We start from the raw sequence: 25,151 nt of genomic DNA, 5'->3' as shown, positions 1-25,151 counted from the left end.
ATTCAAACTTTTTAACTTACATCTGCTTAGTTTTTTATTGAGTTAAGTATAAAGGCCCAGTTAATCAACTCATTAGATTGGTCAAGGCAAGACATTTGAACTACATAACAGTATTTAAAAAGCAGTTGGTCTTTTAGTAATTCTCTGGTAATCACACACGCACACACGCACATACACACAAATTGGTAGAGTACTCTGGATATAGGATTTCCCCCCATAATCTCATATAATGCACTGTTCACAATCTGCAGTATTTTGAGAACTATAAATTGGAAATGACCAAATTAAAGATGCCTGATAAACTCTTATAAAGTATTTGGGAACTTCAGCTGTATTCCCAAAAAGATCAATTTTAAACTATAAAAAAGGAAAATTCATATAAAATCACAACAGATTTAACAGACATCTTTGAAAAGAAAGTCAAATTGTAACTCCATTTTCTACTTTTCCAAATATGACTAAGGAAAAAATGGTACAAGTGGTAATGTCTACATTTTTTAAAAACTGTTAACTGAGTGGATTTGGGGAAGAAAAAAAAGCTATACAGTATTATTGCACTCCACGAATGTGCAGAATTCCAAAATGTGCCAGCACTGAAAAACTGTCTTGCATTGAGGTTTTTCAAGAGGTACAACGAGCCTGCCAAAAAAGCATCTGGTCTGTACTAACAGCTTGCTGTCTTCAGTACAGGCCTTCATAATGTCAGTCACGCTGCTCTTGCAAAAAATCCCTTAATGTCTGAAAGAGAAAAAAGAATATTTTATTTCAAAATTCACTCTTATAAAATCAACTCATTGATAAGAACTGAGAACATCTCCAGTATGCAAAAGTTAACTAATATCCACCTCTCTGTGTTCACACACACTTGCTTATAATTTTCTATCTCAAGCATGTTAAAAGATTCTGCATACTCTTAGAAACTAGTTATTTGCAAGTAAAGAGAAGATATGTATATAAATATTCTAGAATAATATACCAACTCTGACTATTAGGAGTTCCGGTCAAAAAAATGATGTTATAGGCCCAGGTTATTAAGCCTTGAAGATAAAATTAGTAGCATAACCTTACCTTGTTTTGGCAGGTCCAAATGCTCTTATCACTTCATAAATTTTAATAAAGAAAACATCCATCTATTACATCTTAAATTGGGAACTCAAATGGCAATATATGGAATATCTAGTATCTTGCTGATTTGTGATGAGAATGATACCTATAACTGGTTACTGTATTTTTAAACTACTTACAAAAGAGTTTTCAGTGCTGATAGGTGGGGCTATGATCTATGATGTGGGATTGAATCCATATGCACATTAAGCTTCATTTCATTGTCAAGAATTTGAACAAGCTGTTGCATGGATGGGAGGTGACCAGATTCCAGCTTAGACCACACAGGCACATCTATAATAAAAATAAAAATAAATAGTAACCCCTTAAAATTAAAGATGATTCTATAATAAATGTTCATTCCACAAATACTTATTGTCTATATACAGTTGGGGATACAGTAGTGAACCAGAGAGTTACCCTTCTTGCTGCTATGGTGTTTACATTCTAATAGGGGAGACACAAAAAGCACTACACATATAGCTAGAAATCACAACTGTGCGCTAAGAGTTAAAACTAGAAGATGCTGAGGGATATAAGAGGCTAGAAAAGAGCCTTATTATTATTAAAAGTGAGAGATATCACTAAAATTGAGAAATACTGTCATTAAAAGTGAGAGCTGAAATATAGGAGAAGAGGGGTAGAAAAGAAGCTGGAGAGGCAAGCAGGGAGTAGATCAGGGTCAACAAACTATAAAGCGCCAGACAGTAAGCATTTTCAGCTTGGAAAGACATACAGTACATCACAGCTACTCAACTCTAATTGTAGTCTGAAAGAAACAACAGGCAATACATAAGTGAGTGGGCACGGCTGTGTTCCAATAAAATTTTATTTAAAAAAAAAAGGCAGCTGAACATAGGGTCCACATGGCCATGGTTTGCCAACATCAAGACTACATCAAGCAGGGCCTTTTGGGTGTATTAAATGTTCTGGTCTTTATCTTGAGGACAAAGTAAAGCTACTTAATGAACTTGAGGCAGTGAAGCAACGAGATGGAAATGATTTGAATTGAAAAAAAAAAAAAATCACTATACTGTTTGGAGCTGACATCAGCAGATTTTTCTGTAAGAAACCAGGTAATAAATATTTTAGGCTTTACGGCTCAACAGAAAATCAACGATATCACATAGGTACTTACATAATCAGAGAAATAAATTTCCCCAAATTTTTCATTGATGAAACTCAAAATCTGAGGTATAAACAATAAAATCTGAATTTTATATAATTTCCATGTGCCATAAAATAGTCTTTTGATTTTTTTGTAACCATTAAAAAATTTTTTAAAATACTGGTAACTCATAGGCCATTTTGGACAACCTCTGTTTTAGAGAATGTATTAGAGGGTAACAAAATCATTGTGACTTGGACTAGGGTAATCGTGATAAATATAAACAGGAGTAGAACTCTGAGAAATGTAGAAGGTAGAATTAAGAATCAGACTTGGTGAACCATTAGATATGTAGAGTAAGGGAGAAATTGAGGTTATCCTAGCTTTCTGACATGGGCAACTGGGTAGAATGATAATGGTGCCATTATAAATAAATAAGCAATGCCAGGGCAAAAGCAAACTGGAGTACACAAGACTTGCAGGAAGCAGAGGTAATCAGCAGTCTGGGAGTAGCATAAGATTCCTGGGTATTGCACCTAGGAGAGATCTAGAGCTCTCTAGAGTTATATATTCAGGGGTCATCATATGGATATAATTCTCAAGCTACAGGAGGTGAGGATCATATAAAGTGATAGTTTTGCATATTATGAAAAACAGAAAAGCCAAATGGTCATTATAAATCATTTAAATATGTTACAGAATGCAAACTATTCAGAACCCACCATTCAAAGTTATCTCAAATGCACCTGTTGACATACACTGGTTCTCAATCATGTTGCTCAAGAAGAAAACCATCATACATGCATAGACCTAAAACAAAATATAATTAAGTACAGCACACAAAGTTATTTTAAAGGCAAAACATTACAACTGAAGACACAGTAATCTTTAAAATATAGAGTCTCATTTTTATTTGGTAACAGCCGTTTTTATTTTTATTTTTCAAAATATTTTACTTATTTTTGAGAGAGAGCAAAAGGGTGAGATCATAAGTAGTCAGAGCAGCAGGCAGAGGGAGAGGAAGAAGCAGGCTTCCCGCTGAGCAGGGAGCCTGATGCAGAACTTGATCCCAGGACCCTGGAGACACTTAACTGACTAAGCCACCCAGACACCTCCGGTAATAGCTGTTTTTAAATCTACTTTAAAAAGTTTCTATACAGGGGACAGGGGCACCTGGGTGGCTCAGCCAGTTTAGCATCTGACTCTTAGTTTCACCTCAGGTCATGATCTCAGGGTCACGGTATCGAGCCTCATGTCTGGCTCTGTGCTCAGTGCAGAACCTGTCTGAGATTGCCCTCCCTCTTCTCCCTCCTACCCCCCCACTCCTTACCCTGCTTTCACTCTCTCTCTCTAATAAATAAAATCTTTTTTAAAAAGTTTCTATACAGACTCTTATTGCCATTCTATATGTTCAAATAACATACACGGAACAAGGAAAATGCAACATTAATTCATAACTTTATACACACTGAATAGTATATATTCATAATGCAGAGACAGAATTTCTAGAAATTTCATAATAGCCTTAATAAGTTAAACAAAAGAACACCAGCATAAGAAGAGTTCATTTCACTATTTTTCTAATATAAGGCATGAATTCACAAGAGACTAGTGATGCAATAATCAGCAACTCCATGTATTCAATACAACCTGTCCGTGTTCCAAACAAATTATTTTAAGTCAAAGAAGAAAAAAGTAGATTAGAAAGCACTAGCATATTAAATTATATTTGCTCCCCTTTTGAAGGCAAATCTATACTCTTTCAAAGAGACCAAAAGTTCCTTGGTGGACAGAAAGGTTTTAACAAAATCACCAGACTAAAAAACAGGAAGTAATGAGGATGTCAATTCACAGCAAGTTATTTCAAAAAAAGTAAATAAAAATGCCCATAGCGAGTGAGAAAAAGCTCTCCCCCCAAGTCTCACTCACTAGGTGGGCTTGATTTCATAGACGTTACCCTTGCATTTGGGAACATTAAGTGTATTTTCATAGGAACAATATATAAGAAGTGTCATCAAAGCTCTAGCTTTCAAGTACATTCCTCTTCCACAGTAGATTAATAATGTTACATGTCTTCACAAGTAAAATGCACTAAAGCTGGAAACAACAGAATGAATAAATATAACACAAAACATCATGAGTACTTAACTTTCAATTCTTAATCTTGTGCATATCAATCTTACTAATAATGGCTAGAGACACAGTTCAATAAGAGGTAGCACCTGAGGCTTTTATGTTAAGAAGTCTTGCCTGTTACTAGAAATAAGTGGTTCCCTTAGAAAAAGAAGCAGAGATATGTAGGAGTCCACTAAAGGTGGTTTGAGCCTAGAACTAAAGAACAAGACCAGATAGAGGACTCCAAAACAGAATTCTCCTTAGAAGGAAACCTAAGCAATCTCATCCAAGAGAGAAATACAATTAGTACCACTCCTCAAAGCAGAAAGACCCTCTAGAAAAATGATTTTAAGTAAAACAAATTAAAGAAATCTAAAAAAAATGCATGCCTCAGCAAGACCCTACAAAAGAAAAAAGAATTAGCACAATTCATATATATACATATATACATATATAGAGAGAGATTAACAGAAGAGTCAAAGGACAAATAATAAAAACAGAAAATTTTAATAAAAACAAATCCATGGAAATGTCATTTTTAATGTGAATAAAGCCATTAATTAAAAGGCCTACATTATATGTGTATTATATTCTGTTGGATATGATTTGACCTAATCTATATAATCAATATCAGGTATTAAATTATTTTGTGCCCAGTTTCTACTGAAGTTATACCTCCTTATCCTTCAAATAGTTAAAAGAAAAAAATAAGACCTAATCATTCCTAATATATAATTATAAAATCTAAGGCCAAGAAAAAAAATCACAAACAAAAAACTAAGGTCAAGAAAGGCTAAGTGCCATGCCCAAAGATTAAAAAGTGATTGAAGTTGAAATAATACAAGTGAACAGGTGAATCAGCAACAAGTACTTAGAAAACCAAACAAACAAGCCATTGAAATATTTTCACTGACAACCTAAAAAATGTACAACTATCAAAACTATTAGGTTACATACCTTATTTTCTTGGCCCCACTGCCAGATGCTAGGAGCTTGCATGCCAAAGAAAGCAAAAGGATCCTTGCCAACAATTATTAAGCCTATTAATACTAGTTTGAAGACTGACAGGAAAGATGCTATGTGTCTATTGAAAGAAAAAAGAAATTCATCAGAAGCCATGATTTTTCACCTAACTCAACTTTAAGACACTGTTTAAGACACAACAAAACTTTAAGACACTATTAAAAAAAATTGAAGACACAAATAAATGTAACTCAAAACTCAAGTATATGTGCATAGACACTTTAGACACCAAATCTAAAGGTTACTAAATTATAAGTAGTGAAAAAGATAGTAACTAAAGTTTAATGTGGAGATTTAAAACAAAAATGTTTATTATAACTTGCAAAATTATATAGCATTAGGCTTTAAAAATATTTATTTTAACAGTACAGAATTTTATACCACTGACTCTATATAAAAATTCAGGAGTTCTTGGTCTATTTCTGCAATAAAAATTATGTAAGAAAACATATCCTTAGAAGGTTACCATCTCTGAAATAATCCTTCTTTCTTCCTTCTTAACAAAAAAATTCTTCCATATTTGGATCAAATAAACTTGATACTTATAAAACAGTGTTCTCTGTTTATTGTAACCAACTAAGAAATTATAATAACCAAGAAAAGTTAACTGAACCAATTCACAAAAGTTTACTCAAAAGTGAAAAAAATTCACTTTAAAAATTCATTTTAAGTTACTGAAATTTACTTACCTATATATGGGTTGAGGGAGGTAATTTTCTCCTTCAATGCGGATGTCTGGGTACCGCTGGCTTATAACCCGCATGTACTCCTCAAACACCCGCCTATAACCTCAGGAAACACTGCAGAAAAATAAAAGTGCTTATGTTAATCAATTTAGAATATGCCTACACTTACTTTACATTTAGACAAAGCCTGAAAATTGCCAAGTATAAAAAGCTTTGTCACTGTTTCCCAAGAACAGTGACAAAGTAATAACAACTGATGCTGGATAATGGCAACACGGAGGTTTATTCACAAATTTCATGTATATTAGAACATTATTAGAACATTAAACTTTATAGATTTGGGTCATTGTTGGGCAGCAGCAAATACCTATTCATATATGGCAGCATATTTTGAGCTCTCAAATCAACCTGCTTTTTGTGGGGGTATCAATGAGTATAAATACTGAAACGAAAACAACTCATACATCTGAAATAGGGACTTTCAAAACTGGGGCATAGGAAGCTTAAAAAATACAAAGGCATGAGACATGAAACTGGTACTTGTTCCTACTCTGCCCCTAAGTGGGCAAACATGCCTGCTCAATCACAATAAAAGGAACTTAAAAAACTCTTTTTAAGTTCTGACTTAAAATTTGCTTCTACTTCGCAAAGGAAAACAAACATTGGGAAGATAATTTTCAGCAGTATGACAGCGATCCATAACAGTACTAAAGAAATTAAGTCAACAGCATCAACTATATCCATTAAAATTTCTGAACAACTATGCTGTGGATTTATGTTTCCCCAGCAAGAAAAGGGGAAAAGGCCACCAGAGTACATCTGTAGGGTGAGGATACACTGAAAACTTTTAAAAAAATTGAAGACACAAATAAATGAAAGATATCTCGTGTTCACAGATCAGAACTGATATTGTGAAAATGTCCACACTGCCAAACACAATTTACAGATTCAGTGCAATCTCTATCAAAACTCCAATGGCGTTTTTCACAGAAGTAGAACAAACAATCCTAAAATTTGTACGGAACCACAAAAATCCCGGAATAGTCCAAACAATCTTGAGAAGGAAGAAAAAGCTGGAGGCACCATGCTGCCTTACATCAAACTACATTACAAAGCTATAGTGATCAAAATTGTATAGTAGCCCAAAAATAGACACATAGATCAGTGTGGGGCAGAATCAAGAGGGCAGAAATAAACCCACACAAATATGGCCAATTAATTTAAAACAAAGGAGCCAAAACTGAAGAAAGGCCAGTCTCTTTAACAAATGGTGTTGGGAAAACTGTCAACAACATGAAAAGAATGAAAAATGGACTATCTCCCATCATACATAAAAATGAACTCAAAATGGATTAAAGACTTGAACCTAACACCTGAAACCATAAGCCTTCTAGAAGAAAACACAGTGGGTAATAAGCCCCTTGACATTAGTCTTGGCAATGATTTTGTGGATTAGACCATAAAAGGTATCAAAAGCAAAATAAACAAGTGGGACTACATCAAACTAAAAAGCTTCTGCACAGCAAAGGAAGCCATCAACAAAATGAAAAGGCAACCTACAGAATGAGAGAAAATATTTGCACATCAGATATCTGATAAAGGGGTTAATACCCAAAACATATAAGGAATTCATATAATTCAGTAGCCAAAAGTCAATAATCTGACTAAACATGGGCAAAAGGACCAGAACAGATACTTTTCCAAAGATGACATAAAAATAGCCAACAGATACATGAGAAGGCGCTCCACATCACTAATCAACAGGGAAATGCAAACCAAAATCACAGAGAGTACATCCCCATACCTGTTAGGATGCCTGTCATCAAAAAGACAAAAGAAATAGTATGTGTTGGCAAGGATGTCGACAAATGGTAATCCTTGTGCACTGTTGGTGGGAATGTAAATGGAGCAACCACTAGGAAAACATTTTAGAAGTTCCTCAAAAAATTAAACATAGAACTACCATATGATCTAGAAATTCTACTTCTAGATATACCCGGAAGGAAATGAAATCTCTCTTCAAGAGGTATCTGTACCGCCATGTTCATTTTAGCATTACTTAAAATAGCCAAGACATGGAAACAACTTAAACAAATGTCCATCGACAGATGAATGGATAAAGAAAATGTGGTATAAATATACATAGGGATATTACTCAGAAAAAAAAAAAATCCTACCATTTGCAACAATATGGATGAAACTTGAAGGCATTATGCTAAGTGAAATAAGTAAGACAGAGAAACACAAACTGTATCTCATTTTACACAGAATCTTAAGAAAGCCAAGCTCAGAGACATGGGAAGTAGACTGGTGGTTGTCAGGGGCTGTGGAAGAGGCAAAATGAGGAGATGCTGGTGGAAGGATACAAACCTCCAGTTATAAAACAAATTCTAGGAATCTACTTTACAGCAAGGTGACTGTAGCTAACAATACTGTTTTGTATACTTGGAAGTTGCTTAGAGAATAAATATTAAATGTTCTCACCCAATTAAAAAAGCTAATTATATGACTTTGTGAGTGGGCACATATGGACGTCTTAACTAACCTTACTGTGGTAATCATTTCACAATATACATGTATATGAAATCATCACCTTAACTACACATAATTTCTTTTGTCAATCACAGTTCAATAATGCTGAGAGAAAAAAAGGAGGTGGTACTACCAAATCAAGAGAAGAGCTTACAAATTCAGGTAAGAGTGTTAAGCACTTAACTGCATTATAGTCTAAGTCAAGGAACACATAAAGCAAGGAAAGTACAGAGGAAGCAGAATCAGTAATTAAGTAACAGTAATGTAAAACCTAAGGTGACAACTTTGTCAATCACACTGTCATCAAGGAGAAACATACCAACTACCAGGATCAGGTTTATATCTGGAAGGGTATAACAGTCCAAATATTAGTAGATCTCAATTTTTTAAAAAGATTTTATTTATTTATTTGAGAGAGAGAGAAAATGAGAGAGAGAGAGAAAAAAAGAGAGCATGAGTGGAGAAAGGTCAGTGGGACAAGCAGACTCCCTGCCGAGCAGGGAGCCGGATGTGGGACTCAATCCCATCTGGGGACTCCAGGATCAACACCTGAGCCGAAGGCAGTTGCTTAACCAACTGAGCCACCCAGGTGCCCCCGTAGATCTCAGTTTAAGAAAAAACTCACTTGGGGCCCCTGGGTGGCTCAATGAGTTAAAGCCTCTGCCTTCAGCTCAGGTCATGGTCCTGGGATCGAGCCCAACATCAGGATCTCTGCTCTGCAGGAAGCCTGCTTCCTCCTCTCTCTCTCTCTCTCTCTCTTTGCCTGCCTCTCTGCCTACTTGTGATCTCTGTCTGTCAAATAAATAAATAAAATTAAAAATATATATATAAATAAAATTTAAAAAAAGAAAAAACTCACTTTTCGGGGGAAAAAAAGAGAGAGAAAGAAAGTCACCAGTTTTCTTTACAATTAATACTTCCTCCACATTTAGAATAAAAAATTCACAAGAGATTAAGTCCCTATAAAGTATGAAATTTTTGCAAAGGGCAACAAATCTCTACAGCTAAATACTTAAAATAACTTATGCTCTACATACTTTATGTTTAGTAAACATTCACCTTATTTCGTATTTTATTATTACTGTTGTTAGAGTCACCAAATTGTACTATTTTGTCACAGCTGCTTTCTCTATAAGAAAATTCTGGGGGCACCTGGGTGGCTCAGTGGGTTAAAGCCTCTGCCTTCAGCTCAGGTCATGATCCCAGGGTCCTGGGACAGAGCCCAGCATCAGGCTCTCTACTCAACAGGGAGCCTGCTTCCTCCTCCCTCTCTCTCTGCCCGCCTCTCTGCCTACTTGTGATCTCTGTCTGTCAAATAAATAAATAAAATCTTAAAAAAAAGAAAAATTTTAATGTTGCTTTTGTTTTGAGGATATTACAAAAAATACCTATATGCCTAACTACCATGAAACCAAGAAATGGCAACTGATTTCAATACCCTCAAGTCTGCAACACTGTTTACACGGAATTAATTATCTAAAATGACATTCTCTTTTATTTTTTTTTAATTTTTAATTATTTTTACTCACATATAATGTACTATTTGCCCTAGGGATATTCTCTAACTTTTAATGAAACATTGTGAGAGTTGGAGACAAAATTAATTGAGTTGAAACTTTTTTTAAATAGACGAAGGGGAACATATGAAGCCCAAAGAGATGAAGTGACTTTCCATGGTTATACATCCATATGTACTATTTATTAATTCACTCACTCAAATACTTACTAAACGCCTACTACATGCCAAGCACTATGTTAGACATTGGGTATGTAGTGATGAGTGACACAGATGCTGTCTTTAGTCAGGGCTGAGAGACATGGGCTTTGTGATTTGAGATCTTAGCCCTTTCCACTAGACCCAAATAAAAGAGTTGATGATGTAAGAGTTATTCTCCCCTCTGTCCAGGAACTAAGTTCCCTTTGGTCAAAATGCCACAAGCAAGTACCCATATAGTTGATCTCTTGATGGCAGAAATGTCTGAGGTTTTTCCATGATGAACATCTAGAGATTCTCCCTCTGGGAGAACTAAAACCTGTGGGGCTCCAGAAGTCCCTCATATTTGCTCTGCGAGTGCCAATCTGTTGCCAAGGGAAGCCCAAAGAAGCCCAGCTAGAGAGGTGTACCCATGTGCAGGCAACACTTCTGGTCAGATTCCTCCTAGTCACCTACTTTTCTGGCTACTGTGCTCAGAATCCTAGCTCTATCCTCCGTCCTCCCAGTCCCAAGTCTTCAGTATGGTCTCAGACCTTTGGATCAAACTCCAAATGGAGTTAGCCCATAATCTTGAAATCCAAAAAGGACTTTAAAACTGTATTTTTTTTTCAAATTTCCAGTTATAAAACATGTAAGTCATGAGGATGGAATGTACAGCATAGTGACTATAGTTAATAATAGTATATGGCATATTTAAAAGTAGGTAGGAGAATGGATCTTAAAAGTTCTCATCACAAGAAAAAAAACTGTGACCATATGGTGATTGCTGTTATCTGGACCTACAGTGGTAATCATTTTGTACTACATAAAATAGTGACTGTTTATGTGTACACCTGAAACTAACATGCTAGGATTTGAGTGAAGATGGCGGAGGAGTAGCAGACTGAGATGACATCAGGTTGCAGGAGTTCAGTTAGTTATCAAACCATTCCAAACACCTACAAATCCAACAGGAGACCGAAACTAACATGCCAATTATACCTCAACAAAAAACAAACAACCCCCCCCCAAAACTTTACCTATTTATTTCTGAAAGATGAAACAGTTTGCAAAACTGATACAACATGTTTTTAGACAACTTTTCTTACATATAAGAAATTTTTCTCCTTATCACTGCCTTCAGAATTGTGAAGAAAACCCAAGGAACTTTTTCCTATATAACTGTTTTCCCAAAATCAATTTTCCTGTTTTAAAACAGCAATCTCTACTGCTGACAGATGTTTTCCAAAACAAAGCATACCTAGTGTTTACTGAGGTGGACAAAATGTGAAATTCAAGGCACACATGGTGAGGACCCAGTCATTTTCACTTTTATTACCACACCCAGCTCTTTTCAACTTACTTCATTCTTTCTGTGTCTGTGAGGAAAACTCTGAATTCCACTATACCCCCAACACATAAATATGGAAACATGCTAAAAATATGCTGCAGCACCTGCCTCTTCCTCCTGCCGTGGGACCAAAGGTCCTTAAGAAGAAGATTTAAACTCTGAAATCTTAACATTAAGTCCTAATCACTTTGCAAATCCCTAGTAATACAGCAATGTGTTGCTTACTATACTCTATATAGTAGACTATATGGAGTCTACTTTTGCAATTGCTCACTTTAAAATATTTTTCACAGTACTTTTCTAAAAGAAAAGACCTGCATACAAATTAGATGATCTATGTGTAAGGAAATTTAAGAAATAAAGAAAATGCCCTGTCTATTCTATTTCAAATAGATTCTGTGCTTTTCTGAGTCCATCATGTATTCAGTGTCCTGATTCACTATGCCAACCACCCCCCTTTTCCCCTTTCTGCATTATGTCTGCCCCTAACTGTAGTCAAATACTTATATCAAACTTGAACCTATCACATACCCCAATCTCTCACATCTTCTTATTAAAGGAAAACAGGGCATGCAAGAAATTGAGGAAGACACAAAGAAATGGAAAAACGTTCCATGCTCATGGATGTGCAGAAGAAATATTGTTAAAATGTGTATGGAATTAGCTACCTAGAGCAATCTACACATTCAACGTAATCCCTATCAAAATACTATCAACTTTTTTCACAGATTATCCTGGAACAAATTATCCTAGAATTTGTATGGAACCAGAAAAGATCCCAAATTCCCAAAGGAATGTTGAAAATGAAAACCAAAGGTGGTGGCATCACAATTCCAGACTTCAAGCTCTAATTCAAAGCTGTAATCATCAAGAGTGTATGGTACTGGCACAAAAACAGACACATAGATCAATGGAACAGAAGAGAGAACCCAGAAATGGACTCTCAACTCTATGGTCAACTAATCTTTGACAAAGCAGTAAAGAATATCCAATGGAAAAAAAAAAGACAAGTCTCTTCAAAAAATGCTGTCAGAAAAATTGGACAACCACATGCAGAAGAATGAAACTGGGCCATTTCCTTACACCATACACAAAATAGACTCAAAATGGATGACAGACCTAAATGTGAGATAGGAACCCATCAGAATCCTTGAGAAGAACACAGGCAGCAACCTCTTCGACCTCAGCTGCAGCAACTTCTTCCTGGACACATCTCCAAAGGCAAGGGAAACAAAGGCAAAAATGAACTTTGGGACTTCATCAAGATCAAAAGCTTTTGCACAGCAAAGTTAATAATCAACAAAACCAACAGACATCCAACAGAATGGAAGAAGATATTCACAAACGACATATCAGATAAAGGGCTAGTATCCAAAATCTATAAAGAACTTATTAAACCCAACACCCAAAGAATAACCCAATCAAGAAATGGGCAGAAGACATGAACACACATTTCTGCAAAGACGACATCCAAATGGCCAACAAACACATGAAAAAGTGCTCAACATCACTCGGCATCAGGGAAATACAAATCAAAACCACAACGAGATACCACCCCACACTGGTCAGAATGGCTAAAATTAACAAGTCAGGAAATAACAGATGTTGGCGAGGATGCAGAGAGAAGGGAACCCTCCTACACTGCTGGGAATGCAAACTGATGCAGCCATTCTAGAAAACAGTACGGAGGTTCCTCAAAAAGTTGAAAATAGAGCTGAAAATTGCCCTATGACCCAACAATTACACCACTGGTTATTTATCCCAAAGATACAAATGTAGTGATCCAAAGGGGTACCTGCACACCAATATTTAAGCAGCAATGTCCACAACAGCCCAAATATGGAAAGAGCCCAAATGTCCACCAACAGATGAATGGATAGCCATCAAAAAAAAAAAAAAAGAAATCTTGCCATTTGCAACTACGTGGATGGAATTAGAGTTCCTCATGCTAAGTGAAATAAGTCAATCAGAGAAAAACAGTTATCACAGGACCTCGCTGATATGCAGAATTTAAGAAACAAGGCAGAGGATCATAGGGGAAGAGAGGAAAAAAATGAAACAAGATGAAACCAGAGAGGGAGACAAACCGTAAGAGACTCTTAAATCTTAGGAAACAAACTGAGGATTGCTGGAGGGGAGGTGGGGTGGGAGGATGGAGTGCTGGGTGATGGACACTGGGGAGGCTATGTGTTGTGGTGAGCGCTATGAGTTGTGTAAGACTGATGAGTGATAGACCTGTACCCCCTGATTATTATTACAAATAATACATTACATGTTTATAATAATTTAAAAAAAGAAAAAAGGGCAAAAGCTCAGATATTTGTGAAATAAATATTTAAGATTTCTATTTTTTGCATCTTTTTTTTTTTTAAAGATTTTATTTATTTATTTGACAGACAGAGATCACAAGTAGGCAGAGAGGCAGGCAGAGAGAGAGAGGAGGAAGCAGGCTCCCTGCCGAGCAGAAAGCCCGATGCTGGGCTCTGTCCCAGGACCCTGGGATCATGACCTGAGCCAAAGGCAGAGGCCTTAACCCACTGAGCCACCCAGGTGCCCCAATTTTTTGCATCTCTTGAATTTACCTTCCCTTTTTATTTACAATAAACCTCCTTTCTAACTGTCCTCTTACCCACACACAGAACTGGATTCTGTTTACATAATGAAACCAACCCCTTGCCATCACTGACAGTCCAGAAAAATGCAAACCTGTCAAAGGAAGGCTTGAGATCCCTCCCTAAAAGTGAAGAAATGGGATTTTAAAGTGACTATCTCCACAAAGGTGAACACTTAACATGTTTAATCTTTCAAAGGACTGAGAAGATAAGTGAATCTTCAGAGAAAACAAAGGGTAAAGTACGACTTACTGAGAAAAAAGTACAGATGTGAACCAGAGAAGAGTGAATGACATCTTCTCCACTTTCCAGTTTTCTATTTTAGCTCGTCTTAAGGCCTTGATGAATCCCTGCCTTTGGGTTCTAAGATTATTCTCTCAGTAATTTTAAAATGCATTTCCAAACGTATTGTTCAAACCAGTCAAAAAGGTTTCTACTACTTGCATCCTAAGAATTTCAACTAATATTTCTCCCATACGGTACCTAGAAAATCAGGAAGATATTTTGTAAATACTATGCTTTCTAAATGTCTACAGCATTACTCAGTTCAACAGCTCACTGATCACTGAAAGCGGTGTTTTTAGATTTAATCTTTACTTTTCTTTGTTCTGTTTAGTAGATGAAATACTGCAGTAATAAACATTTGTCTGGTGCATCACCTGCTCTAAGTGCTTTAAGGAATGAAATCTGCAAATGTTCTACAAATCACACAAGACACAAGGTATTTAGGGAGTGAAAAATAGACTAAACTGATTAATGTTTTTAAAAGTTGCAAACAGGAGTGCCTACACACTTTGAAGATTAAAATGTGGCCCAGAATTTGCTCAGTTTTTTAAGAAGCTGCAAGAGCAGCACCAAAAAGGTATCAGCTTGTCAGATTAAGGAACAGTAGTTATACGAAATCAAGTGATTTCCTTTTAGCAACCTCAAATCTTGAAACATTACAGTGGCCACCACAGTGAAAACACACACAGGCATATTTCATGCCTAAAAGAGCTTCTAAGATTCCTGGCTTCTTTACTAAATGTATTCCAAAGATGTTTTTATTCTCCCCATTCTTCTGTCTTATTCTGGAGGTCACTAGCTTCTAGTTCTGTATCTCTGACATAACATTTCAGGAATTCTTTTGCTAAAGACTATTCCACCAAGAATTTATAAATTGCTTAGCTCCTTCCTGGGGAAGGAATTTTATCTGTTTACTCTGGAAAACACTTATTAACAGATTTATAAGGTATGCAGTCACTCAATAAAGATGACTTGATTAAAGCAATAAATGGTGATAGATGACAATAAATGGTGACAACCACATTTTGTAGAATTCTTTCTTTCATCTTAAAATGCTCCATATATGATGCCAAGCTTTTACTCTTTTCAATACATTTTTTAATTGAAGGTATGATTCACATGCCACAGAACTCACCCTCAGTGTATTTCTATAACCTGTTAAAGAGTCTGATAAAAAAATATATTGTGTTCTATGTTGAGTCAATGGTCAAACTGAAGAAATCTCTGGGCTGCTTTATACCGCTTTCCTATTTGACCTGTATATTTATTAACCGGTTGGTTGTAGACTGGTTTCACATGTCATTAGAATAAACTCAGTAAAAAAAAAAGCCAGGAATCTTGGAAAGAAAGCCACCAACAAGATGCTGCAGTTATACTAATAAGTAAGGGTGTGTCAGGTATCACAGCAGCAGAAAGATGACTGGCAGTAGCACAATGAATTCTGGAAGCTTAGCCCCACCAGTAGAGGCATGCAGACCAAGCCAAGAGTGTTACTGATAAAAGTTATGTTCAAAACTGAAGTTTTACATGTATTACATTCTATGCCTAACAGTTTCCAAACTGGAACAGAAGCCAACCAGGTAAAAACCTACCAGAAACGAACAGTATTAAGTGATAGCTATTGCTAGTCCAGTTAGGAATATGGTGGGGAGGGGAGGCGGGAGGGGACAGAGAGGACATTTAGGTTATTTCAGGGCAAGCCACAGTGGACCACAACAGGCTGTATTCACTTTTTCAATAAATACTGACTGAAGATAGTCAAAAGTGAAAGAACCTAGAACAAGAGAAAGCAAAAAAAAAAAAATGTCCATGCCTTTTTGGTGCTGGCAAAATTCTAATGAAGAAGACAGTAAACTGGTAATAGTCTACTGAAGAGGATACAGTTCATCAACAGAATATTGATAATATCTGAAGCTGTTTATCTGAATACCTGATAATATCTGAAACTGCCACTTGTGTGGCAGGACAAACATCTATTTAATCAAACATCTGCTCTTCTGGGGCGCCTGGGTGACTAAGTGGGTTAAACAGTATAGATAATACTGGTAATATCTGAAGCTGTTTCTCTTGTTTTGAGAAACAGGGAGGAGAAACAGAAAAAAAGAAGACAAAACCTGAGGGACTATGGAAACTACATCATAAAACAAAAATGGAGTAACAGCAAACAGAAGTCAAAATAAGAGTCTATATTCAAAAATATTCTACAAGAAGCAGTAGTAAGAGGTAAAGAAACACTACCAGAAATTTCAAAACCAAAAAGCAGAATCAAAAAATATTCTGAGGCAATGAATCATATATATATATTTTTTTTATTTATATGTTTATATTTTGAGGCCCTAAAAAAATTGATGAGTTAGAAAACTGATAGAAGATGAATAATAAAATTGCAGAAGATCTGAATACTATCATTAGCAAATTTCATGCATCCATCAGGTTTTATTATCAATAAGAAAAACCCAACAGCCCAAAGAGCATTTGCAGCAACTGACCATGTTATATCACAAAGAAAGTCCAGTAAGTAAAAAGAGCCAATGTCGTATTCTCATTACATATTCAATGTTGTATTCTTATTATAGTGCGATAAACTAGAAATTTTAAAAACTCAACCTACTTCTCTTAAGATCTTCCAGTAGGAGTTTTACTAATGTAACAGTATCAAAATTTTAAATGTAATACCCTTTGACCTAATCATAATACTGTACTTCTATGGATTTAGTTTACAGAAATTGGACAAGTATACAATATATCTGAGCATATCACTAAGTAATTCTGTAAAAAATCAGGATCAACCTAAAAGTTAACCAAAAAGGCACTAGTTAGATAAATTAAGGAACACTCATCTTATGTAATACTATGCCTGCTGATGTGTATCTGTAATTACTGAACAATAAGTGATAGAGGGGAAGGAAATTTTCAAAAAAAAAAAAAAAAGCATACAACTATGAACACGATCACTTCTGTAAAATTACATAATACAGTATGTCTGTAGAGTTGTCCTGAAGGCTGTTCTTCTAAATGTTAATAGAGAGCTACAAGGATTTTTTCACTTTCTTGTGTATACTAAGGGGAGAGCAAAATATGCGACCCCAAAATATGCCACTTTGGCATGTGGCTTATTTTGAGCTGAAGGCAATTTAGACCAAATGGACTCCAAATAAAAAAACTCAATGCTCCCTTAAACTACGTAAAAGAATCTGGATAGGGCCAAACAGAAAGCTATTAACAGGGGTAACTTTTTATCTGAAAGACTTGTGTGGCAGGACAAACATCTATTTAATCAAACATCTGCTCTTCTGGGGCGCCTGGGTGGCTAAGTGGGTTAAGCCTCTGCCTTCAGCTCCAGTCATGAACCCGGGGTCCTGGGATGGGTTCTCTACTGAGAACCTACTACTGAGGTTCTACTACTACTCTACTGAGCGGGGAACCTGCTTCCCTCTCTCTCTCTGCCTGCCACTCTGCCTACTTGTGATCTCTGTCAAATAAATAAATAAATAAATAAAATCTTTTATAAAAAAAAAAAAAATCTGCTCTTCTTATTGTCCTGTGAATTACCCTCCTCCCCTTTGGAGCCCCAGGGCCCCATCCTATTCCTTCACTCAGGATACTATATAAATCTCAATTGCCCAACTTGTTCCTGCCTTTCATGTTTTTTATAGGGCTTTCCTAAGTATGTAATTAAATGTTTTCCTGCTATTCATCTGTCTTATGGCATTTTAATAGACCAGTCAAAAGAACCTAGAAGGGTAAAATAAAAATGTCCCCTACACTTTTTTATTATTTTTACAAGAAACCTGTATTATTTTTATAGCCAGAAAACTAATTTCATTTTTTTAAAAGATGGAAGTCTCAGAGTAAAGTTTATTTACCAAAGTTCTCATCACAACATTAAAGACAATAAAAATAACACATTACAACAAAGCTTGATAAATGACTGCATTTATGCTGCGCCAGTTTTTAATAGATTATCTGCCTCCAGATTTATTTCCTGTCCCCTCTCCCTTCTCTGTGCTGAGTCAGGCTTCATTTACATATGATCTTCCCTTACTTTTATAAAGCTCTTTCTCTACATCTCCTAGTGCTTTCCCCATACCTTTCAAGATTTCATTTCTTCCTGTCAAAGCCTTTCAACTCTCCCTGAATAACCTTTCTTTCCCCTAGGGTTTTAAAGCCCTCCATTATGACCTCTTTTAGAACACTCTGAACAGGATACTTTACTGTAATACTCTTTAACATGTCTGTGTTTCTCCCAGCAGACAATGGGCTTTCAAACAATTAGTAAAAAACTAATATTTATCTTCCTAAATAGTAAAAAATAAATATTTATCTTCCCTGGACAAAAGGGGAAGACAAGTAGCATGTAAAAAAAGGGCATTAAAAAAATGAGGATTTGATTTCATTAGCAGTTCTTGATAAAACCCATGGCAAGATTTCTTCCTCACCAATCTTGGGCTGCACCCCAATCAAGGTAAGATATGTGAAAACATGACTTGATTTCCCTTTTTGGAGAGCAGAAAAGGTGACAGAAATGAAACACATATGCATGCTTTCATTTTTTGCCTTGAAGCTTCCTAACAGTATAAAACAGTAACAGAATATTAGTAATTGGAATGCAACCAACATTGTCATGTTACAGACGAACAAGTTGAGAGCTACTAAAGAGATTCAATAATTTCCAGGAAGTCATTCAGAACGTAAAAGTCAGATCAAATGAGAACCTGGACCTCCGAACTGTTAGAGCAGTAAATACAGTTTTCCAGTAACTATACTATTCAAAATTTATGAGGTTATCTTGGTATTTCCAAATGATACATTCAATTTGATTTCCACCACTTACTTTAATGGTAAATGGTAAGGAAAGAATGTTTCAATTTTTCTGTAAGAGGAGATAAAACCTTTAAAACCATTCATATTTTACCTACCTCTAAAAGCTTTGGACTAAAGTACTTTGTACATTATTAAGTACAAACCACTATTATGTGTACATTATTCAGTTAGATACTGCAGTTTTTTGTTTAAATAGTAAAAAACAAAACAAAATGGTGACTAAGTTCTACGTAATTACAGAAAACTTAAAAAAAAATCTAACATAGTGGTAGGTGTAGCAGCCAGCATTTTATTTGTTCTCCAGTAACACTCCATTAGTACTCTTCTATCTGAATCAACTTACTACTCCTTTATTTCAATGATTCTAAGAAGTACATTTCTCCTATTTAGCATCGTTGTGAAAAATCAATATTTATCTTATAATCATCTGTGCCACAATTTAAACGGCAGTATTTTTCTCCCTCTGAGGGACATATAAAATAATGGTGTACCTTAAAATCCATCATATCTTAGGTTTGGTGAAATGCAGTAACTGGTATTTAAGTTTTTAGTTTTAGGGACTCCTGGGTGGCTTAGCGGGTTAAATGTCTGCCTTTGGCTCAGGTCATGATCCCAGGGTCCTGGGATAGAATCCTCATCCAGAGCCTGCTTCTCCCTCTGCCTATCACTCCCCCTGCCTGTGCCCCTCTCTCTTCCTTTCCCTGACAAATAAATACACGAAATCTTTAAAATAAATAAATAAATACAAATTAAAAATAAGTTTTTAGTTTTAGTTACTATGGCTATTTTGGGGAGACAAAAATTTCTTTGTAGGATATTCCCCTGTTATCGTTTTAAAAACTCAGGATTCCTCCCATTCCTTCCCACCAAAAAGAAAAAAAAAGTCATAAAATTTGTCTCCTTTGTTTATCATTCTAGTGAATGGCACAGCACAACTCCAGAACTCAGGAGACATCTCTGACACCTCTCACTCCATACCTCCTCTCCCCTCCCCCAGATATGTAACCCATCACCAAAACCCCAAAATTTACCTCCTAAAGATCTGTTAAACCTGTCCCTTTACATTCTAGTTCTACCACCACCACAGATTTTCCAAGTTCCATCATCTCTCACCTGGGCAGCTCCCAACGGTCCCCCCCTAAATGGTTTCTCCATTATCTATATTCCTTGTCCCCTCTAATGTCTTTTCCACAGTGAGGCTAACTGATCTTTCCTTATGGTCTACCAGACCTTCCAGGATCTGTGCCACCTTCTCTTTGGACTTTGAGGTCAGTAGCCTTGGCCTCCTAAGCAATTACGTTCTCTTTACTACAAGGCCACTGACCATGTTATTCCTACAGCTTGAAAACTCTCTAACAAATTTTATCCTTTAAATCTCAGTTCAAAGTTGATTTCCTCATGGAAACTCTCCCTAAACCCCTGACTAGGCCTGTCTCATACAATATATAACCTTTCCTTTACAGCACTGAACACAACTCTAATTTTATATGTTGTCCATGGATTAATGACTGCTTTCTACTCTTGCCTATGATGTCTATGAGAAAACTGAATTCCAAGAACCAAAGTACCTGCACGGAGTAGGTGCTCAAATATTTAAATATGCAAATATAAGTCTATGGTAACTAACATGATCTTTAGGGCTCCAATTTCTCAGATTTCTTCAACTCATCCTTTTACTAATCTCAGCAAATATCAACATCCAAATCAGCCTTAGGTCTTTATTTTCTTGCCTCCATATCATGAAAGCAAAGTGTGAGTGTGTATAATTTAAATAAAACTCTGTTCTTGGAATAGTTGTTTCATTTACCTTTTTTAAAAATACTTTTAGAAGTTGGTTGCCCTAAAATTATAGCAGTGGATTCTTAAATTAACAAAAATTGGAAAATTCTGTATTTGCTTGTTTTGCAATCTTTACTATTCTTAGTGAATCAATCATAAATATCCAAATAAGGATTAACTGCAAAGAGCTGTACCGAGTAAGCTCTTTATTTTTTTTTAAGGTTTATTTATTTATTTGACAGAAAGAGAGAGATAGATCATGAGTAGGCAGAGAGGCAGGCAGAGAGAGAGGGGAGGAAGCAGGCTCCCTAGCCGAGCAGAGAGCCCGATGCGGGACTTGATCCCAGGATCCTGGGATCATGACCTGAGCCGAAGGCAGAGGCTTTAACCCACTGAGCCACCCAGGCACCCCTATTTTTATTTTTTATTTATTTTTAGGGTTTTTTTTTTTTTTTTTTTGCCATGATCTCAGGGTCCTAGGATCAAGCCCCACATCAGGATCTCTACTCAGCAGGGAGCCTGCTTCCCCTTCTCTCTCCACCTGCTGCCTACTTGTGATCTCTGTCAAATAAATTAAATCTTTAAAAAATAAAAATGAATAAATAAACTACAACTGATTGAATGCTGTAGGTATGACTACATGTTAAATTTCATATATGGGGAAAATAAAACATGCATACAAACATCAGTCAACCAGTATCTGTCAGTATACATTTACACATAAAATGCATTTATACGTAAAAATCACAAGAAAGGAAAATGTTACAGGGGACCTTTATTTTAAGCTCTGATTAGAGAACTTCCTTTTTTTTAATGGTCAATGTTTAAACATCCAAGTAAGGGGGATAAGTTTTTCTCCCAAATATGAAATCAATGTTATCAAACTCATCTAATTCTATTGCTCCATCAATGGACATAAACCAAAGACTTAGGTGTGTAATGCAATACTGTGCACTTCTGGAAGCTTCCTGGAGGACCATATCTATATTATTCACCAGGGTTATCTTTAATCCCTGGCACAAGCAGATACTGAATGAATATTTATTGAAAAAATACATGAATATAGAACAGGAACGTTTGTTGTAAGCTGTTTTGCACACTCTCTCCTTTTAATTCCATTTGTGTGTTGTGCCGTTGTCTTATTCTATTAGCAATTATAAAAGTGACACAATTAGGGGCGCCTGGGTGGCTCAGTGGGTTAAAGCCTCTGCCTTCGGCTCAGGTCATGATCCCAGGGTCCTGGGATTGAGCCCCACGTCTGGCTCTCTGCTCAGCGGGGAGCCTGCTTCCCTTCCTCTCTCTCTCTCTCTGCCTGCCTCTCTGCCTACTTGTGATCTCTGCCTGTCAAATAAATAAATAAATAAATAAATCTTTAAAAAAAAAAAAGTGACACAATTAATAGATGATATACTGAGCTACAGTTAAAGAGCACTCATAAAGGACAAAAGTGATTGAAAAGAATGTAAAAATAGCTCTCTCCTTTGTTCACAGTGGTAATTAATGAAAAACTGCATTTTTATAGCACTCAGATTTCAAACAGAATTAAAAGAATTTTCACATATTTATCAATTGTTTTAGCTTCCCCTTCTTTCCCAAACTCGCAAATGAACATCCAAGAGAGTCTACCAAAACCAGAAACACAATATTCAATTTACTATATACAGATCAATCTCTGGGGAAAAAAGTACCTACCAAAAACAAGCTTAATATACCTGTATACGGAGGGCATACTAGTAAAATTCTTTCTCATCTACGATTAAAAAACAAAACAAAACAAAACTGAATAACTTTTGTATGTAATATGCTCCGGGTTACTGCATAAGAAAACTCTCATTAGACTTTTGGGACAAGTTTGTACTTAAAGGAAAAAAAAAAGAAGGAAAGAAAAAATGACAGAGAAACTATGTATCAGAAACTCAACTGAAGTACTTAAGACTTTTTAAAAAGTTTAACTGAAGAACTAAATGGCCTTCCCTATAGTTGTTATGAACATCCTCAGTGGAAGGTACACTTGTTAAATTATTCTGAGGAGTATTCCAATAGAAGCAATTGTAAAAGAAGAGTACTTTGGAAAATCACAAAACAGGAGGTGCGAAAAAATTACATACCTTGGAAATGCAGTCTTTTTAAATTACTTAATCCAAAGTATCACAATCCTTAACAGTAATTATAGGTTGAAAAAAATGACAGCCACTTTCTAATTTAAAAAAAAAATTATGGGAAAAGTTGCAATGGTCAAGTCATAACTCCCATTTACAATATTATATGAAAATGATATATGCTGGCCACACAGTAAACAATACAGGGAGTTGTTCTGTTTTTTTGTTTGTTTTAAATCAGGAGGAAAGTGCAAAGTTTTTATAGTTTTCACTCCAAAAATAAAGTCTCATCTCACCATCTCACTTTCTGACTGTAAGGGTAACTTAAATTGATTTTTAAAATTTTAAATATTTGCTTACTCTTTAAGGATAAGCAAAAAAATAGTTGGGTACACAGGAAATCTAACCTTTAGTACACTTAAAATAATAAAAGTTTTAAAAAGCCTATGATCTTGAAAAAATGTCATCTTTTGCAATACAGGATTCTAATTTCTACAATTTTACAATTTTAGTTTGCCTTTCACATCTTTCCCCAACCCTACCTACCGTATTACATGCATCACTGCTCGGGTTCTAACACTTAACCAGGTTAACGACAAAATCACTTACAGTATAAAGTCGAAAACTGCTGGGATTTTTTTTTTTCCTTTTTTTCTGTTTCTCTGAATGCACAAGAGATTTGAAGGGTATAAAGACATGCGGGTATCGGCAACTCCTGGGAGGCGAGTGTCAGGGGAATTGGGGAGGGAACAGGTAAGAGTTGTCTAGGAGTGAACCACACTGTCGGAAGAGCAACGTGCTCCTTTTTAAAGACATTTTGGAAACTGCAAAGTGAGAATCAGTCTCCCTGGACCTCTCGGCGCCCTCCAGCTGTCAGAATCCCCACTACCTCCCTCAACAGTCACCCCGGGAGGTCCTGGAGAATAGGCGTCTGTCACTCGCGGGTCTCCTCCAACGACCCGAATTAACCTTCGCCCAGGGGGGCAGCGAGGGCGCCTGGCATAACCCTGGGAAAGGGGGACAGGAAAGGGGCCCTGGGCGGCAAACGCACGCGCTCGTCCGCCGACGCTGCGCCAACTCATGCCCACCTCCGCAGGCAGCCGGGTGGCCATGGCGTGACGCCGCCGACCGGCCCTCCGTACTGACAAAGGGCCCCACGTCTTCGCCTTTCAGTACTTAACCTTCCCGTGCCCTCCTCCCCCACTCCCACCCTTCTAGGAGGCAAAAAAGAACTGAGCCAAGAGAACGGTTATGCCTGGAGGAGAGAAGGGCGGCGGGCCGTCCCGGGAAGGACCCCAGGGGAGGCAAGCTGCGAAAGGCTCCCGGCGCCGTTCTTCCGGGCCGGGGGAGGTTCAGCCCGCTAGGCCGCGAAGCCGGGGCCTCGCGTAGCGACAGGGGCCTCGCAGAGGCGCGACGGCGCTGCGGGGCCCGGCACACATACTCACCAAATCTGGAACTTAAGCAGCGGCCCCGTGGCGTACTGCATCTTTAATCTTTTGCTAGGCACGCCGCCCAGGTTGGCCGAGGCATCGCTCCGGATCACCGCCGACGCCGCCACCAGGAGAAGTAGCAGAAACCTCATCTTAAGCGAGCCAGCCACTTCGGCCGCGCTCAAACGGAGACTGCAGCCAGCCAGCCCAAGGCCGAGCGGGAGCTGCGAGCAGCTCCCCACCGCGCAGGCGCGATCCGGCAAGGTCGGGAGGGAAGCGGAAATGCGCCTGCGCAGGCCGGCGCCAACGCACGCTCTGGGAGGCAGAGCTGACCTGTTTCGCTGTCCTGACCCACCATCTTGGATGTGTGCAGAGACTGGGATGGAGTGAGTTGCGTGGGGAGCGAATGAAGTACCTGGTGGGGTGTTGGAGAAGCCTTAGTCATTGCACATGCGGGTTCTAAATACAGCGCCACTTAATTCAGACATTGATCTGCCTGAGACACTTAGG

At 37.1% G+C, this 25,151-nt stretch overlaps 1 protein-coding gene across 1 annotated transcript; it reads right to left on the bottom strand.

Annotated features, from left to right (window-relative positions):
- Positions 1 to 8: 8 nt before the first annotated feature.
- SELENOT (selenoprotein T) lies at positions 9 to 24,884 on the bottom strand. Its single transcript, XM_032852489.1, has 6 exons — positions 24,657 to 24,884; positions 6,040 to 6,150; positions 5,285 to 5,411; positions 2,935 to 3,022; positions 1,245 to 1,398; positions 9 to 738 (listed from the first exon to the last, which is right to left on the bottom strand). The coding sequence occupies exons 1-5, from the start codon at positions 24,791 to 24,793 to the stop codon at positions 1,274 to 1,276; spliced, it is 588 nt and encodes a 195-aa protein (XP_032708380.1). The 5' UTR covers positions 24,794 to 24,884; the 3' UTR covers positions 9 to 738; positions 1,245 to 1,273.
- Between the last annotated feature and the right edge of the window lie 267 nt (positions 24,885 to 25,151).

This window comes from Lontra canadensis, unplaced genomic scaffold (assembly GCF_010015895.1).
Source record: "Lontra canadensis isolate GAN:19392208 unplaced genomic scaffold, GSC_riverotter_1.0 scaffold6, whole genome shotgun sequence".
NCBI classification, from domain to species: domain Eukaryota; kingdom Metazoa; phylum Chordata; class Mammalia; order Carnivora; family Mustelidae; genus Lontra; species Lontra canadensis.
This window is presented reverse-complemented; position numbering and strand designations above follow the sequence as displayed.